General features: G+C 39.3%; 1 protein-coding gene across 1 annotated transcript; it reads right to left on the bottom strand.

Annotated features, from left to right (window-relative positions):
* Nucleotides 1-10627: 10627 nt before the first annotated feature.
* On the bottom strand, nt 10628-17076 carry ccp110 (centriolar coiled-coil protein 110). Its single transcript, XM_030789661.1, has 13 exons — nt 16933-17076; nt 15891-16019; nt 14035-15184; nt 13797-13918; nt 13293-13458; nt 13021-13124; nt 12619-12735; nt 12342-12443; nt 11942-12058; nt 11600-11676; nt 11447-11512; nt 11146-11205; nt 10628-10703 (listed from the first exon to the last, which is right to left on the bottom strand). Exons 1-13 carry the CDS (start codon nt 17074-17076, stop codon nt 10628-10630), a joined length of 2430 nt encoding a protein of 809 aa, XP_030645521.1.
* Between the last annotated feature and the right edge of the window lie 3063 nt (nt 17077-20139).

The raw sequence follows: 20139 nt of genomic DNA, 5'->3' as shown, positions 1-20139 counted from the left end.
CGCTTAACCAAAAGAACTACCTGAGTGATGTTCTAGTGGAGTTACTTACACACAAAAAGGGGTTGTGAGGAAGGGAGAGAGAAGGGATGAGGAAGAAGAAGAGGAGGCCCAGCCACGTTCAGGTATGAGAGACCGGAGTTACCGAGGTTGGCAGAAGGAGACCGTGAGCGAGACTTCGTGTCGGTGCCGGGAAAGTCTTTCAGCGTCGCGGATCTTCCGTAGCGGTGAGCCTAAGCCGATTCTTCGTGGAGACGAGCAGGACAGTACGGACGGACTTACATTACGGCTGATACAACCGGAGCTCAACTGGAGCTGAACCTTAGCGCAGCTGAACTGAACTTTGGCGCAGCTGATCCGAACTGAACTGTAGGATAGCAGAGAGTCTGGCCTTTTATCTGATTTGCAGACGGGGGGTGCCGCTATCCTTTTGGGGGTGTCTCTACCTTCCGAGGTGATCTAGTCTCCCTCGCACCTAAACGTTATCAGCATTTGACCAAATGGTCTGGGGGTTGCTGCGCTAAAACATTGAGCCTGGCGTCTGTTAGGTGTTACAGTGAGTTGTTCTGCTTTGGTATGCATTGGTCCTGCTCGCAGGGGGCCTGAGCCAGACAGAGAGAACTGAGATGAAAGGGGATAGGGATAGAAAGGTAGAGTGGGGGTGATAGAAATAGATAGAGAAGGGTGAAAAAGAGGGAGAGAGTTTACATAACTGCAACTTTAATTACTAAGGAACACTTAAGGTTAACAAATGTCCTTTTCTTTCTGAAAGCTGCACAATGTCTGCCCGACACTGCACTTAAATAATAATACTATGCTTTTGCACTTCTGGTTAGATGCTAGTGCATTTCATTGGCTTTGTACCTGTAATCTGCACAATGACAATAAAGTTAAATTGAATCTAATCTAATCTAATCTAATCTAATAGCAGGGAAACATTTAAATTAGCAAATCCCATGTGGCAAACACTTGTTAGTTTTCAACTGTTTTTGTATTATTACTTAGTTGGTTCCTTGGTTACAAAGCTGTATTTACTGGTGTCAGATACTGACCCTACACTCTGCTCAGATACTGAATACTGGTGTTATCTTCAATGTACAGCATAATTTTGTTAGAATGATTGTTTGATCAGGTAGCCTAATTTAGCTTCTCAACACAGTTAACAAAGTGCAAATCCACATTTAATTTCTAACATTACACTTTCTTTCTTTTTTTTCATTGTTTTTTCAGTTAGGTGAAATACATTGTGTTTCCACTTTCTGAACTCAAAAAAGGGGCCTTTAAGAGTCTATCTCATGATTTTTAGTGTATATTTTTAAAGATAAATAAAGTATTGTTAAAAGATTTTACACTTTAAAGACTCAGTTTAATTAATATTCCCACAATAGTATCTCCATTACTTTGTATTGTTTTGATAAATGTTCTGTAGAGATACCACAAGTCAGGAAACGGCTGGAAGACATGAATGAGATTCTTTCGAAAAAGTCAACTACAAACTATGTGTCTGGAGCTCATGGGATTCTTCCACTGATCGTGGGTGCCAGTCGCAATGATTATACACTGGTAATGTACCAAATACTGCAATTTCTGCACTCACTTTTTTTTACAATGTACTGAATTCAGAGTCATCCTTTACATTGTTTCTAATGTGTTTCAGACTCAGACCAAATCTGGGATGCACAAAACTTTAAATGGAGAACTTGAGCTAAAGCTTAGAAAACTCATGGACGCCCTTGTTGAAAGAAAAAAGGCTTTGGAGCAGTTCCTTTCAGAAAGGGTTGGACACGCTGAGAAGACTTGTCACAAAGAAGCAAATGAAATGCTGAAATCAGTAAGATAATAATTATTGTTGAGTTGTTTTATTTATTTATTTATTATTATTAAGTATTGTACCTACTAAAGAATTGACTACATTAATATATGTATATGTATATATGTTTGCTATACAAAATGTTATAATGCTTTAGAAACAATTACAGAGCTCTTTTCTTAAATGTCATAAATTGTCTCTATATAACTATATACTTTGCATTCATATCAAGTAATATACTTATTCTTAATAGCCCACATGCATCAACAACAACAACAAAAGAAATTTACTGAAAAAATGTTTTCTACTGGTATGCAAAATAAATAATAGTATTCTTAGTGTTGAAATTCTTAATGTTGTAACTCGTTAAAGAAATAAAAAATTTCTGCAGAGCAAAATATGAAAAGTAGCCCATTATTAATCATTCTTACAATTCTGGGGGTTTTTTTTTGGTTCTTTCTTTTTCAGATTTCCTCTTATCAAACGCTAAATGCTTTATGCAGGAAGAATGGATGTTTTCAATCCAAAAAAAAGGTCACCACTGGTAAGCTGTTCTTTTAAAAACATAATCATCACATACATAACACATATTGTTTATCTGGCAGATGTTCTCAACCAGAGCAGCGCTTTCATGTTCAGAAATAATATTGCACTTTTTCTAAACACATTTTGCTGTGCGGGATGTCTGTTGTCAGTTTTGGAAGTAATGTTTGATCAGTTTAGTCTAATGTTTTGCTCTGGCAAAGACAAAACAGGAGGGTCCCTTATTGATGCTATTAATACGTTTGGGATGTTTTCTGACAACACCGCTGAATTTGAGAACATCTCTGTGGTCCGGCACTTGATTTTCTTGGAGAGTGAGGTAAGGTGAACATGCTTTTATATTTTTCAATTTTCCATAAATGTACTTTTGTGAAAATATAGATTTCAGATCATGGTTTCACTCCTCTAACAACACTAATCATCATAAAAACTATGAGGTTAGAGATATTTTTTATTTACATTTGAATACTTCTAATTCAAAGTCTTTCTCAAATCCACTCACTCACTATCTAAGCCGCTTATCCTGATTAGGGTCACGGGGGGTGCTGGAGCCTATCCATAGGGCGAAAGGCGGGGAAACACCCTGGACAGGTCGCCAGTCCATCGCAGGGCAGACACACAGACAAACACACTCACACACACATTCATACCTAAGGGCAATTTAGTGTCTCCAATTCACCTAACCTGCATGTCTTTGGACTGTGGGAGGAAACCGGAGCTCCTGGAGGAAACCCACGCAGACACGGGGAGAACATGCAAACTCCACACAGAAAGGACCCTGAGCACCCGGCCGGGAACCGAACCCGAAACCTTCTTGCTGTGAGGCAACAGCGCTACCCACTGCGCCACCGTGCCGCCCTTCTCAAATCCAAATATAAGGAAAAAACTGAAGGAATGGCTTGAGGAGCATATTCTTGACAGAAAGAAGTATATACATGCATTACTCGTTACCTGTGTCCAATTCTCCATGCTTCCAATATACAAAGGTATGTCTTATGTTTGTTATGCTTCACTATGAGAGGGATCTGACAGGTTCAGCTGAATATTGCTGTAATTTAATTTTACATTGACTCTTCTGTTAAAGAATAAAAAAAATAAAATAAAATAAAACTTTTAGAGAAAGAGAGAAAAAAAATGTAGATCTGTGAATCCTCAGAAAGAAAATGTGGCATTTTTCACATATGAGTGCACAAACACTTAGCTGGGTGTCTGATAGTATCTCAGATGGTATTTTATTTAGAGGCCATGAGCAACATGCTGAAGCAGTTCCAAGATCTCACAGTTTGTTTCTCTTTGTGTCATTTGACTGGAGTTCCATTTCCACTGACTTATATCAATAAGAGACACAAAAATTAAGTTGGCAAATGAATGTCATGTTATAAAATCCTCTAGATGAGAAATTTTTGCAATGTGAAAAGTAAACGCACACTTTGACATTACAGTGCTGGCATCGATAATCACACTGATATTTTGAGACATCCATTTAAGGTCATTTTTGAATCAATTTCAGGTTTAGGCTGCCAGTGCTTTTAAATTCTCCAATATTGTTGTCTTGCTGAAAAAAACAGCTTTTTAAAATTTGGCTTATAAAATCTGAACCTGACATTTTTAGTAGAGTAATTACATCATAATTTTATTACATTGGAGGACAAAGCTTACAGAGGTTTCATAGATTTTAAACTGAAGTATTTGGAAATGAATAGAGATGCCAGGTGAACCAAAATCAGATAAAAATATTGTAAAATGCAGCTATGCTCTTCTAAACTTTTTGGGTTTGTCTAGTGTACTGTAGGTGTGAATAATCATGTTAAGTTGAGATTTCATGGGCTACGCCCTTAAGAACCTTCTGTCTTCCTCTTCATTCCTTTAAGGAGCACATTCAGAACACTCTGGAGAACAACTTAGGAAGCACTTCAATGCTCCCTTATTATCCCAGAGAGTCTGCCACTCCCAGGTATACTAAAGGACTTACAAAGTGTTTTAATTCTACATGTTGTGACTTGCTTTGTCACATATAACATACACCATTATCAATTACTCCATTTATTTTAGGGGCGGTCCTTCATGCCCTTAAATTTTCATGCAAATATAAGGTTTTTAATGAAACACTGCCTCTCTGCACATTGTGCTGAAGTGACAGAATTGTGGAACTGAGCCCAGTATCATCTTAAATCTGCCACTATCACTGACATGCAGATTTTTTTAGCTTGTTTTCTTCTGCACTATGTAGGTAGTGTAACTAAACACAAACAGTATCAAAGCCCATTGCCTTACTGCTGATGTCTTGTGTTTTTATCTTAACATTCCTGCATTTTGCATCCAGGATTATGTAAGAGATAGATATGACTGAGAATCACAAACTGCCGATAAATGTCAGTTGCCTGATTGTATCTGTGCTGTGTTGCAGATGTCCAGAAAGAATTAAAAGAGATGGAAAGTCTAAAAGACACTGTGCTATCATGGGATTAAGAGTGCTATGTTGTGAAGGCCTCAGCTCATTCCTGGAGGAACTTTCGAAAAAGGGTGGAAGTCTGAAGACATATTCCAACATTTCCAAAGCCAAACTGGTGTGGTCATAGAGATATCAGTGAGTAACTTATGAAGTACCAATAATTTGATGATGAAGAACTCATAGACAAGAGCATTCTAAGAACTATTATATTTTTATAATTATAACGTTATATTTTCTCTCTTTTTTTAAATTAAACTGCATAGGCCTTTATACAGTGCACCTCTTATGATACTGAAACTTTTCAATTACATGAAGGCTTTCACTGTTTGTGGTGTGATATACCTGTTATTACTGTAAGGCCCCGGGGCTATGAGAGTTCTCTCACTGTTGTTTCTCACTGTAGATTTCCTTATCCACTCAAGCTTCTGCTTCAGTTATGCAAATCCTAAAAAAAGTAATTGTTTCTTGTCTTCATTTACAAATTGAAATATGTTATTTATGCACTGTACTCAGATCAAAGTGACGCATTATGTCCAAAGACTAATTACATCTAGATAATTGTACAATCATACTCCAATTTATAGGAGAAACCAGAGCCGCTTTTCTCTCAAGTTATCATACTGTTTATTATAGCCATGTAACAGTTTTTGATGCTTAGTGCCTTTTATTAAAAAGAAACTGGGAGGGGAATAGACCCAGGGTAAATATTGTCACTCTTTGCTCCTTTGCCACTCCTTGTGCAAATAGCTTTGCATGATGCTTATGTGTTAGGTTTTTGTCGATCAAATAATAAAATAAAACTCTTAAAGAGAGAAGAATGCAAACATGCAGCCTCTCCAAATTAAATAATGAAACACCTTCAGGCATAGCTGGGTTGTTGATCAGTTGAGTAAAAATGGAGGGAGAGGACATTTCTGCTGAAAAAAAGAAAGAAAAAAATGAATGGGGTAGGCAAGACGAAAAAAAAACACATGAATTACTATTGCCCAAGTTAAGCTGGAGATTGTGATCATTAAGAGGGCAAATAGCTCTTAGTAACTCAGAGTAGAAGTACAAGATTGGATATAGTCATTACGTTTTGGGAGAGAGATGCCAACTCTTCATGTCAAGTATTTAGTGTTCTGTGCCTAATATGCAATGTCTTGGTCAGTCTGCAAAAAGGCACTAAGAATTCCACTCTGTAGTTTCCCTATTTCTGACAAACATTACATATGACCAATGTCTCATTTGATAAAATCCATCCACTAGACTGATAGCACTTGCTCAACTGGCACAGTACAGTTGTTCATGATCATACCAACAAATACACTTAGAATTTCAATTTAAATCCTGTTTTCATACCATGTTTGGGATTTAGGGCACATGCCAGTCTTTGTTCATTGATCAATATTGTGTATATGGGTAATATTTTCTGATCACTCACAATCAATACCCCTGATGCAACAGCTTACAATTGCTTTGTTTTTTTGCATCTAACAAAAATTCTAAAATTGCAAAATATATCCGTTTTCTCATTTTTCAATTTTAGATTCAGAGGTAAGAGATTCAAAAAGGGAATAGAATGCACAGAAGTCTTGCCCCCCAGAGGTCAAATGACACAAAAGTTTTTGCGTATCCTCAGGATAGGGTCCTAAGTCCACATACTAAGTTTGGTGCTAGTATATACAAGCGTTGCTGAGATATGCCATTATTTCCTGTTTGGCAGCTTAGCCACTGATTTCGATCAGCTGTAATGGGTTAATGCTTTTGTCAATCAAAAAGCCATTAAATAACTTTTGTTAGGCTTGCCCTGAAGATCATCTGTGCCAATTTTGGGGAAGATTGGACAAACTTTGTGGCCTGTGAAAAAATTTTAAACTTTTCCATAAAATCCAGCATGGTGGCCACATCAATTACATTGACATGACAAGTTGCTATATCTCGGCCTTGGGACCTCCCACGGTATCGCCAGACATGTGAATCAGTTATTTAAGGCATACACATCAACAGTTATTGGCCAAAATGCATTTTTGCTTATTGCAGCGCCCCCCACTGGTCAAATGCTGCAATTTTTTTGTGCTGCCTTAGAATGGGGTTCTTAGTCCATGAACCAAGTTTGATTTTGATACATCAAACCATCACTGAGTTATGGCTATACTTCCTGTTTGGCAACTTTGCCGTCAAATACAACTGCAGAACACGAAATGGCAACATGTCCAGACCTCAGGATCAGGGCATGACTTGAAATAACAATCATGATTTTAGACCAAAGATATGAAGAGTTATGAGCAAAAACATGTTTTCCTATTATAGTGCACCCAAGTGGTAAAATGGGGCAATTTGCTCTGCGTAGGCACAAGGGCTACGCTGCTTGGCCCCCCAAATACTATAATTGTTTCTGATTTACAAAGTTGTGTCAGAACACTGCCATGCTGTTTTGTGGGGGTGGGGTTTTAAATTTAAAAAATGACAACAGCAGTGGCTGTCCTTTTGCCGATTCAGCTATTTCTATAGGCCTTGTAGTATATTCCACAAGCTTTTTATCCTACAGGTTCTACAAGCAAGTTAGTGCATTCAGTGGGTTCAGTGTTTCAGAGTCATCAGGGTCTGTAATTGCATCGTAGCAGCAATACAACAATGCGTTGACATTAAAAAGAAAATGTACTTTTGAATACTTCAGTATTTTTAAAAGCAGGTACTCCAGTGCTTTAACTCGACTAAAAATTTGACTGAACAACTTTCACTTGTATTAGAGTAATATTTGCCCAGGAGTACCTATACTTTGACTCAAGTCACTGAGCCGTTTCTCAGTACGGAGTACGTCAAGTATGGACTCCAGAGCCGTTTCTCAATATGGAGTGTGTCAAGTACGGACTCCCAGTCTTGGGAATTCGGACTAACAAATTCAACTCAGGAGTCTGGACTCCCGATGGCGTGGGAGGATGCAGTACACTCAAACTGCATTTGGAACAGCACTGTTCTTGATGACAGCTCAGATAGGACTAGCCTGGTCTGCTGGCAGATGTCACATCTCCGAACATTTAGGACTTTCAAGGAGGCGCTACCAACCCATATTCGAGTTCTGAAATATTAATTTCCCACCTGAAAATCTTAAAAACTACATTTGGTGACAGAACAACAGTCATAATACAGAATGTACAGTTATGTGGTAGTTAGGTTGTAAGCACTTCATAAGTCATTTATAAATAATTATAAACAAGTTATAGCATAGTTTTCATACATAGATGCAGGCTCACTATTTGGCATGATAAAGTTACTGCTGCACTTTTTATCTATCTATTCAGTTAAATCTCAGATCTTTCTAGTTGCTTAGCTTACTTTATGTTGTCCTTTTATTAGTGAGCATGTTAAACTGTCAGCTTCATCTCATTTTTATGACCATTTATTTTATAAGTTACTAATATTTATAATTGCCAAAAGTGTATTGTATTGTATTTATTGTAAAGTGTAAACCACATCACCATTTATAGAAGAATTACTAAAATTTATAACTGCCAAAAGGGAGCCTTATTGTAAAGTGTAAAACACATCACCATTTATAAAAGAATTACTAAAATTTATAACTGCCAAAGGGGAGCCTTATTGTAAAGTGTAAAACACATCACCATTTACTATTGAGTTGCTGGGTTCTCTCTAGCATGAAGACACTGTCTTTTATTTTGCAACAGCACAAACAGGAAGTGATACACTTTACATGCTGACACGATAGGAGGGAAGTACATCATTCATGCTCAGTTTATGTTTCCCATTGTGTCCAGTAGAACTGTATGTGTATTGTTCATCATGTAGTCTTTGTGCTGTGTTGTTAATTCTTGTGATAGTTTAATGCTATCTGTGCACTGTAAATGTAATTGTCTGCGTGAATGATGTTCTTCCCTCCTACTATGTCAGCAAGTTAAGTATGTTGTTTTCTGGTTTGTGCTGTTGCAAAATAAAAGGCATGTTGCCAAAAGAGCAAAGGCAGTGTCATTACTTTAGAGGAAACCCAGCAACTCAATAATAAATGGTGATGTGTTTTACACTTTACAGTAAGGCTTTATTTTGCTAGTTATAAACATTATTACTTCTTTAATAGATGGTGATGTGTTTTACACTTCACAATAAGGCTTCCGTTTGCCAATTATAACGTTAGTAACTTATTCGTAAATGGTGATGTGTTTCACATTTTACAACAAGGCTCCCTTTCAGCAGTTATAAATGTTTGTAACTCATAAATAAATGGTCATAGAAATGAGATGAAGCTGATGGTTTAACATGCTCACTTATAAAGGCACAACATAAAGTAAGCTAAGCAACTAGAAAGATCTGAGATTTAACAGAATAGATAGTTAAAAGGTGCAGTAGTAACTTGATCTTGCCAAATAGTGAGCCCGCATCGATGTATGAAAATGTGTTATAACCTGTTTATGATTGTTTATTATTGATTAATAAAGTGTTTACAACCTAATAAATAACATAATTATGAACCATTTCTAAATCCTTTATAAGGGTATTTCTTATTGTAGAGTGGCATCAATAGATTTAGTTAAGTTTCACTTTTTTAAGTTTCAACAAGATTTTGTATGCTCAGCATTCAAAAGTATGAAATAATTTCTCTTTGCTTTTTTTTCTTAAAAAAGAGCCACAAGTCAAAGCTTTTGCCAAAATTTATTATCATTTATGGCTCAACAAAGCATCATGCTCATAAATAGTACAGAAAAACAAATAAAATCAAATATGGCAATCATTTCATTACCTTCACATCATTTCATTTAATAACTGTGATAATACTCACAAAAGCAAAAGCCCTTGCACATTGCACTGTATGTGATGGCATCTTCTAATCTACACTAATGAGGTATTATGGTTTTTATAATGCTGTCTTACCACAAGCCTGAGGAAGACATTCTGCAATTGGTACATGTATTTAATATTCAGATGTGCATTAATATCTCAAATTGTTCACATTATGATACCAGTCAATGTGTTCTTTAAAAACACTGTTACAAATACAATAAATATGTTCATTGAATTGGTTTATGTCCAGTTATTTTAGCTCTATAATTTTAAACTATTGCTAATAATCACACTATGGTATCTCAGAATTTTTTCTTCACATGTCCAGAAAGCTGCTAGAAGTCTACAAAACTGTCATCTGTAGATGTGCAGTATGTGTTGTTGAAAAGAAAAGAAATATATCACCCTCCTAAATAGGTACTCAGTTATGATGGACCTCTACCAACACTCAAGGTTTGATGTTACAGTTTTTATGCACCATATAATTTCTATTAAATGAGGTCAGGCTAAAATTAATTGTCTGATATATATAGGCTATTAAGGATAATAGAGATATCAGAGAGTAACTTATGAAGTACCGATAATTTGAGTTTGACGATGAAGAATTAAGAGACTAGTGTGTTCTTAGAATTATTACTTCTTATAATACTTTATATATAGTTGGGAAATATTTAACACCAATACCTAATCTGTCTTGACAAATTAAAAGCCACCAAATCTGGCCTTTTATCTCACTATGGAGCTCATGACACAGAAGAATCTTCATTTTGGCTAAACATCCAGTCATTTATCCTGTGCCTTAGCAAGACAATACACAATAAAGCACAAATATATTAAAAATAAAATGGCAACAGCAGTAGTGTAGTATCTTAGTGGGTGAAGACTGCAATTCACCAGCCTTGACTTTGTGAGAGGATGAGTTTGCCTGTGGTAGGGGAAAACAGTTGTAGCATGAGAAATGCAGGGTGCAGGTGAACACTCACTGAGAGCAGGTAATGGTGTGAGGTTGTGCTGTGAGAGGATATTTAGGGGGGTGAAAGGTCACACTGCTAACCCAGGGAATGCTGCTTCTTCAGGCTGTCTGAGCGCTTCACTCGCTCCTCTGGAGTTTTCCTATACAAACTCCTGTCACAGACACAAGGAGAAAAGACCAAACTCATTTCTCCAAAATCATTAACAACTATGACAACAGTCAGAAAACAATCAACTGTTACAAAACTGTTAAACCCTTTCAGCTGATCGATTTGGTCCGCCATCACAGTGCAAGGGGTCCGTCTTACAGGTTCAAGAGAAAATTAAATTCATGTACTGAACTAGAAAATCTCAGAGGAGAAACAGATTCCCCATACATTCTCCCTTTGGCCAGCAGGAGAAACTCTTACATATACACAGAACTGAGCTATGCATGGTCACTGAGAAGAAGAAATCTATAACCTTAGCTTCTTCTTAGCTTCTACAACATTTCAAAAACTCTTTCGGAAACCAATCCAGAACCTCAAAGCATTGTCATTAAAATTGGAAGAGAGGAAGAGAGTATAGGAGGAGAAGCCCAGGAGAGAGCTCTCACCCTTGGCGAAGGAGATGTCCTGGGACAGGAGCATTCTGACCTTGGCTTGGCTGGAGAATCCTTAGAGTGAAAAGTGCAGTAATATGACACATTGAATTAGCAAAGCCCATGTGGCAAACACTTGTTGATTTTCAACTGTTAGTGGTACTTAGTTGGTTGAACAAAGCTATATTTACTGTGATGGTCACAGGTACAGTGCTGCGCTGTGTGTCTACTGTATGTGAGGTAGAGGACCGTGGCGTTGTTGTACTTTTATGTCTATATAAGTGAGGGGTGTAGATAGCATTTCCTTAATTCTTACCTGTTTGTGGGAGGACTCTTGGGTTTTTGTTGCACTCTCCTAGTTTGTCCTGGAGACTGACTGACTCTAAGTAAGACAGAGAGTAATAACCTTTACTCTGACAAAGATGTATTCTGCCTGTGAGCCAACCACTGTTTAAAAACCTCCTCTCACCTTTGCTTTTTCCTGTCCAGTGATTTTTGGGTTGCAGCTGACAGGGTCACTTTATCCTTGGGGCTCCTGGCTTTTTCCTGTCAATCACAAACCGTTTATTTTACAATTACAAATTGCAAAGTGTAATATCATGGAAGTCAACGCACAATCACATTTGTATAGAATTCGGAACTGTACTACCTGCTTGCATTTTCAAATGGACTTTAGCAAAATAAGTTCTTCTGCAAATTCATATCTGTGTAAAACATCTCTAGCTAACGTAATGGCAGAACAAGGTTTCTCCTGGTGTGACTGACTGACCACTGAGGATGAGTGGCAGATACACAGCCTTGTCCACATTACCATCTCTCTGAGCTTCCTCTCTGTGCGTAACTCTCTGTCCTGCTGTAGAAGAGCCAACTGCTCCACCAAGGGCATTTCAAAGAAGATATCATGAACATCAAACAGAGCTGCACGAAGCTGCAGTAGAAACACACACATACACAATGTAAATACCTAAAGTTTTGGTTGTCTTTTTCTCTCTTTTACATTCAGATCAATGCTGAGGAATTTTTATGTGAAATATCAAATGAATAGATGTCTGAAAAGGTCTAGGAGGTACAGAAAATATTTTTTTCATTAGTATGAATGTATGGTGGGTCGAGTGTATTACAGATGGATGTGATGGGGATTGTTTGAGCTAGAATGAGTTGAAAGGGGAAGTGAACAGGTGAGTTAGGAGGCTTTGTAAATATATCTTTACCTGAGCTCTGACTCTCTCCTGCAGTGACAGATCCTGAGGAGAGACTGAGCAACGTTTCTGAGGGGCTTCATTTTGGAACGAGCGAATGAATTCCTGTGTGTCCTGTAGACAGAAATCCCCAGCCACATTAATGAGGCAATCATGAAGTACATATGCCTGTGTGTGCACAAATTTGAGAGTGTGTGTTATATAGTGTGTGTGTGTGTGTGTGCGTGTGTGTGTGTGTGTGTGTGTGCGTGCGTGCGTGTGTGTGTTTGTGTGTATGGTATAGTCTAACCTGAACAGTCTGTCGAAGGTGTTTGACTTTTTCAGTCTTCAGCAGTCTGCGAGTGAGGAAACCACGCACAATGGCACCTATACGACACAGCGCCCTCTGCTGCTCCAGAGTTAAAACCTGACAAAAAAGCTTCATGTTAAGTGGATATACTCCCAGTTATTGTGGCCGAGCTGAGGGATGTGGCACGACATGTGGTATCACTCACATATTCAGAGTCAGAGCCATAAATACTAGGTGTAACAGTTCTTTATGCATTTCAACTTTTTAAGACGTTTTTAAAGAAAAACACAAAAACTGAAACACCATTAAATAGATCACCAAACAGCAGGGAGTACTAATTTTATTATAAAAATATGTGGTGATGTATAGACTGAGGTGCTACAGATTTGTCATGTTACACACCTGGCTAAGTCTGCCTCTGGTCTTACCAGGCCCCCAGCTGGACCCCCACACATATGGCTGGACAGAGGGAGACCCTAAGACTGGACTGACAGGAGACGGGAAGCCTAAAGATCAACAGAGAAACAAATTATGAAATAATATATGTCCAAACACTCACATATCTCTGCACACATGCACATACACGGATACGCACACATATGCGTCCAGACAACCTTATCACACACTACAGAAACACATAGGCAGACATATCTATCTGTTTCTATGCTGCATACCAATGCTGGGAGTACTGTGGCCTGGTGATCGCTCAGCTGGGCTTGGTGGGCAAGAGGGATTGAGGGTGGGGTAACGCTCACACACGGCCTTCCATTCACCTCCAACCTCTCCACCCACACACCTAACACCCTGCTCACGCTGCCGCCTGTCTCGCTCCTCCAACTCCTGATGGAGAAAAATACAGAAATATATTTATAATTTAAGACATTTATATCAATGTTAAATTGATCAGTATTGAAGACAAACTATCCCCTTATCAATTTCAACTCGTGCTTTAATGAACAATGTCTTTAGGGAACTGGATTTTCGCAATTTCAGTTTGGTCACTTTGACAAAAATCCAGTTCATTAATCACACATTATCAATCATTTACTAATCGCTTTCAGTTCGTGTACAGACTTTTAGTTCATCCTCTGTCAGGATCCCACCCTCCTATAAAGCCACCTAAATTCACTTTTCCAGAGTTCACTTTTATTTATGTAAGTGTAATTGCCAGAACTGACCTGACAGAGGCGCTGCTGCTCTCTCTCCTGTTCAGCCATGAGTAAAGACATCTGAAGCGCATGTTCCTCTTCTAAACGCCTCTGCATCTCCTCCAAAGCCTGCATACGACGCTGAACCTCATCTGACAGACACACATTCAAACAACGTTTGTGAAATTACTTATAAAATGTGGGAAAGCCTCTCTCTCTCTCTCTCTCTCTCTCTCTCTCTCTCTCGCTTTCTCTCTCTCTCTCTTACCTGCCCTTTTTTCCTCTGTTGGTGTGGCGCGGATACTGAGAGCCTCTGTGTCCAGTGAGGGGTCAGGGGTCAGACTGGGTCGTGGCAGGGCAGGCACAGGGCTCTCTGGGCTGTAGGGTCCGCTGATGGTCTTGGAGGGAGACCGTCGGCAGGGTGCACGCTGGGTGTATACCCCTGCCATGAAGCGTGGCACTCTCTCCTGGCTCCTGTCTATGGGCAGGTTCTGGTGAGGGGGGCACAGATGACTGTCCAAGGTGTGGCATCGTCTTCGGAATCCATTCGGGGTGGCCATTTCATGTCCAATCGGACCCAATCCAGAGACGCCAATCTGGCCATCCACATCACTGACTGGACTGGATCCACAGTGGCTTGCTCGTCGATTATTACTACTTGTAGAGGGTGCCAAATTGTTCCCAGGAGATTCTAGTGCCCTTCTCTCCATTTTTGGGGAAAAAGTGTTCTGTGCGTTCACCTGCGATCTCCCTGGTGCTCCAGTGTTGGGCTCTCCGGAGCTGATGGGAAATGAGATGAGTATGTTGCCCGTGGAAACAGGCCGAGGTCTGCTGCGATGTGGGCGGGGACTCAGACCGGGTTCAGACATGTGGGATCCAATCAGACTCTGAGGCAGGCAGCCAAGGAGCGAATCATAGCAGCTGTTTGGATGACTACCAGGCTGGGGTTTCCTGTGGCTTTGGTTCTGCGTATGACCTGGTTTGAGGGCATTCTGGTTTTGAATGTGGCCCAACAGATCAATGTCAGAGTCTCCTACTGGGCTACTGTTTTCATTCTCTTTATCAGACAAGCTGTCATTGGTTATCATTGCAGTTGCTGTCCTACTGTTGACCCTTGATCCACGACGACCCTGTTCTTTCTCAATGTACTCTCGTGACCTCCTCAGAAGGCTCTGCAGACTGACACAAGATACATTCCCATCTTCTCCCTCTCCACTTTCTCCCTCTGTCCCATTCAGGACCATTGGAGGCTCCTGCTGTGGAGTGACTGGCCGTGGGCTTCTCACTGTATCTCCCCCATGTCCACTGGGCGTGCTGGAGGTGTCAGACACTGCCATAACACCATTCACATGCGGCTTTGGACACCGGCCTGCAGATGGTACTCGGGAATCTACTGGAACTTCATGTATTTTTTGTACCTGTAAAGGAAGTTAAATATGAGAGAGAGAGAGAGAGAGAGAGAGAATATATACATTTAAATGCTTCGTGAGATGTATGGATGACTATTCATTGTATTAATTCCAACACTGTATTAACTGGTTCCACAAGCTAAATGCCTATAGGCAGCTATATAATTTCTTGAGAAACCCTGACATCCTCTTTCTATAAAAAGTCTTGACCAGAACACGTAATTCTGGTTTGAGTAGCATGTTGCTATAAGTACAAAGAACCCCCTTGTTCAAGTCGTCACTCATTAACCTAACTCAGCACACTGTTGTCACACCGACAGTGGCCGTGTCCACTGTACTTATAAGCATAAGCAGTTCTGAATACCATGAAGCTTTTTCACTCTGGCTGAAACTATTGATTTTTCTTCCATTCCCAAAAGACCTGCTCAGCTTCACAAACTTTACAAATGACACACAGCCTTTTGAGTCTGTGGTGAACTGGTGAGCAAACAGAATTCAGTGCTACTGTACACTGAGAATAAAGGTCTACAACATTTACACTGAGCTGTTGATTTACTTTTGGAACATTTAAATGTTTTACACTTTGTTGTGGCAAAAAAAAAAAAAGAAATTCAGACAGCAGAGGAGACGGACAAAATTTCAAGCTGAACTATAACAATGTCCATACCTGTGTGTGTGTGTGTGTGTGTGTGTGTGTGTGTGTGCCAGGGCTCACCTGAACATTGTCCAGAATGTTCTGGACCTCAGACAGTAAGTTTCTCTTATGTAGGGCCTGCCTCTCTGTCTCTCGCTGAACAGCCTTCTCCCTATATTCTAACATCTCTCTGCGCTGTTTCTCACTTAGCTGAAAACACACACACACACACATACACACACACACACACACACACACACAAGCAAAAGTATGCGCACACACACATACAGCACAGAGAGAGGCAGAGAGAGAGGGAGAGAAAATATGAATAATATGAAATCTGCACCATTATAATTATCGTTAATTCAGTGCTAAAACTGCCAGGTAAAAGAATGCTTACGCATCTCTATCAGTATTAAGACACTTTATCTTAGCTTCTTTCTGATTAAGTGGATCTTTGCACAATTCACCCAAATAGGTAAGCCCTAACCTTAATGTCACTGTACTAAACTGTGGATTTGTGATCCTGCTTGTCTCAGAACACACACACACACACACACACACATACACACACACGTGCGCCTTGCTCACATGCTAGTCTTTGGTAAAGTAAACTGTGTCAGCCCAGGATTGACAGCCATGGGCCCTAACATCTGTCTCGTCCTCATTCTTTCTCTCTGCAGAGAGTTGCATCAAAATTGATCAATTTATTGCTTTGAGAACTGCATAGCTCAGTTCTAGAAATGTCAGTTTTTTCAATCCGTCATGTGCCAAACTAAGAAATGATCTCACGTAGCATTTCAGTTCCTCTAGACTCGTTGTCATTGCTATTATGCAGAAGCTTACCTATGCCTACAACATTAGTGAGCTGACCTTAGATGATATGGTCATTTCAGTTTAGACCAGCCTGGTTAGTTTGACAATCTCTTGTTATATAACATAAGACAACAGATGATCAATTTAAAGTAATATTAGTCCACTATCTACAATATGATGTGTAACAAACTCTTAAATCAACACCACTAAGACAGTAAACACTAAAATCAGCACCACTAAAACTAGTAACCATGCAACTAATGTTTCACGACATTCCTTGGATACCCAACAAAAACAACTTGCTTACCAGTGGTGACAGAACTGCTCTCCCACGAAAGCAAATGACAGAAGGGGGTAACCACCGGTCAAATGAGGAAAGAGAGGTCTTCCCCTGCCTCTCAGACCGCAATTTGGTAAGGCTCCGTAAAAAGAAGTCCTCGTAGCTCTCCATGCCTGTGTTCCCCGAAGAACAGCGGAAGGTGACGAATTACTCACAAAACCTAATTTAAAAGGAAACAATAACAGTCGAAACGGGCGAACGCATCAGTGCAGCCACTCCTGAGAACGATCGCAATCTAATCCGCGCAGCATCCTTATCAGCAACTGGAAGAGTGAGATGGTTTTATTCAAATAGAGTAAGGTCTTTCCGTATATTCGCACATTTCTAGATTCCTCACAACATTTCAGAAAATCTTGGGATAATCAATGACTGCCCCATTGCCTTCATATTACCCCTCCATACAAACATTACGATAGCCGTTGCGCTTATTTTACGTGATTAGTAAATGCTATAGTTCCGCCAGAGGGAAGCCTACAGATCATCAGTCACTTTCAAAACTGATCTTCATCATCAACCCTCGCATTCCGACCAATCCGTTCATGTTTGCTCAATTTACACCCTCGTTTTATCGACAAATGGATTCAAAGGCTTTCCTCTGCTCATCACTAGGTTTACCGATTTGGCGAGTTAATGATCTTAAAAGCAACGTAAAATGAGCGATAGACTGGTTTACACCTGACGCAACGTTTCAAAGCCCATATTGTGCAGCTGTCACCTTAGGTCAGCACAGCTGTGTATTTCTGCAGGGCATCATTATGGAGAAAACGTCTCGGTGTGCGCCTCGCCTTACCTTCATGTGTGACATCCAACGGCAAAACGTACGTATTGATTGTCCCCTTTCGGAGTGATTTGTTCAGAAATCCATGTTTGATATCCTGTTTATGCGACATGCATGGTTTGCATTAAATGTAGTATAACCCAAATGCATATTTTCTAGTCATTTCGTTATCTAGTCTCTCAGCGCCTTTCTTCTTGCGGCCACAGCGCCTCCTAGCAACCTAGTCTCCGCCCTGGTCATAGTGACCGCTTCCTCAAATCGCACTTCATAGAGCGGCTGTCACTTAAGCTACAACAAAAGCCTTTAAATGGTTTCATACATATTCGTATTCATTAATTGCAAAAAAATATAATGTGCTTGGAATCTGCTTACTGACCATGAAACGACAACATTTTACACGGCCATATCAATTTCCAACATTAAAAGTGCGTGTCTCAGGCTCGTTCTACTAAAGGCTAATTCTAAAAAAAAAAATATGTCACATATAAAACACGAAATTTGTGAGACGCAAGGACAGATGTGTAGAGACAAACAAAAACACTTGTTTGCATTTCTCTCAGCGTCAGCTTTTAGTCATAGATCAGTGTAAACTTTATTCTTTGAAATCCCCACAAAAGGACAAGGGTTCAGACCTGCCCTTAGGTAATTTGCATTTTGAATAGAAGCTCTCTTTTTAGCATGCAGTTTTGTTTAGATATCACTCATTATCTGACACTCAAATAAAGTTAAGCATTATAAAAACATGGTGGTGCTAATACATTTGATAGTGGTCAGTAACATTGTTTTAGCGGCCTAAGGGTGTAATGTACTTACTCAACATTAACATTAAAACAGTTCATAGAGGTCTTTGACAATCCACAAACAATTAGAAAGCTAAAAACTTCTTCTGGCTGTCAGTTAAACAATACCATGACCACATACATTTTCGTGATGTTTATTTACAGTTCGTCCTTTTTGTTCAGTGCTCTGACAGGTTGTGCAGTCCTGACTTTGGCCTGGTTCTTTCTGAGCATTGAGTCAATGTCACTCTGCTGGAATGTGGTTCCCTCTTTATTCTGCAATCAGAAATTCCACACTTATTCAGTTACTGATATGCGTAAGGGACATTCTGAGCCTAAATAAGAGTACAGGAGTTGTAAGAGGTACAATTTTGATGAAACATGAGCTTGGGAACAGCCTGCAAGCACAGTGTCGAAGTAAATTCACTTTAACTTAGTGCAGCTTATTTATGTTTGCTAAACTCTAAAAATGACAGCGCGTTGTTAGCTGTAAAGATGCTGACTTCATTACCTTACCTGATGCTTTTGTCGCTTTACCCCGATACAAGCCCGTGAGCGCTCATAACAGAGAGAGATGTCATAGCGCTCTGAAGCTGGACTGAGCAAAGCTTTGCGAAATTCTTCATGATGGAAATCTGCATAATTCCAATTCAAAGTTGATTATTTTTTTATATATATATATAAATGACAACACATTTAGGAGTAATATTCTATTCATTTCATAGAATTACCTATCAAGTGTTTACAGGAGGTCTTCATTTTGTCTGTATCCACGTGATCACTCGACTGGAACAGGACTTTGTCACATATAGCACCGCTGACCACTTCTTCAGTAACTTTTTGTTTGGTTTCATGCGATGCCTCTTTCATTTGTGCCTGAATTTCTATTGGGGGAGGAAAATGGACTGAAGAACAGACTAAAGCAGGCACGAACATGCAGTCTGGTTTTACAACCCACCCACTACCACCACCACCACCACCACTGAGCTGTTAAAGTGACAGTGCAAACCAACAATCTAAACATCCTTACACATCATATCACATTGTTTTGTCTTCTGATTGTTTGATTGATTGACTGATTGGTTGATTGACTGATTGATTGATTTATTGATTGATTTCAGCAGACCTTTACTTTGACAATGGTGACTGAATGAGAAGTCAGCATAAGCATGTGGCAGATCATTAGTATATCTGAATACATTTAAATTATATTCAAAATAGATCAATTAATATGTAATAAGCAAACTACATGTTTGGAAATAATGTTGTATTAATTCTGTGATTTCAGTCAGCAGTCTGGAAGTGGGAGTATGTTGCCAAATATCTGTGTATATTTCAAATTATTCCATTTTATTTATATATGGTAACAATATTTTTCTAACATCCAACTACCTGGCAGTTTTGCTGTTGGTATTTTATGATCATATTTTATCATATATTATTTCGTGAAGTGCAAAATAGTATACAACAAATTAACCATACTCCAAATCATACTCCAAAATATGTCTGGTTGCAGATAAAGTGCATCAGGTCAGTCTTCGGGTAAAATGTCCTACCTTTGGCGGTTGCCAAACAACTTTCACAATAGGTGTCTGTGAAACAGAGGACAGAAGAATC

The sequence above is a fragment of the Chanos chanos genome, chromosome 13, assembly GCF_902362185.1.
Source record: "Chanos chanos chromosome 13, fChaCha1.1, whole genome shotgun sequence".
Classification (NCBI taxonomy): Eukaryota; Metazoa; Chordata; class Actinopteri; order Gonorynchiformes; family Chanidae; genus Chanos; species Chanos chanos.
Note: the sequence above shows the minus strand (reverse complement) of the source record. Positions and strands in the feature narration are given on the sequence as shown.

Excerpts from the sequence above, each read along its gene's own strand:
- ccp110 (XM_030789661.1), bottom strand. The coding sequence starts at position 17,076 with ATGGAGAGCTACGAGGACTTCTTTTTACGGAGCCTTACCAAATTGCGG. Across the intron at positions 12,444-12,618 it reads ACCTTCGACAGACTGTTCAG|GACACACAGGAATTCATTCG; the intron begins GTTAGACTATAC and ends TTCTGTCTACAG. Across the intron at positions 10,704-11,145 it reads GGACATCTCCTTCGCCAAGG|GAGTTTGTATAGGAAAACTC; the intron begins GTGAGAGCTCTC and ends TGTCTGTGACAG.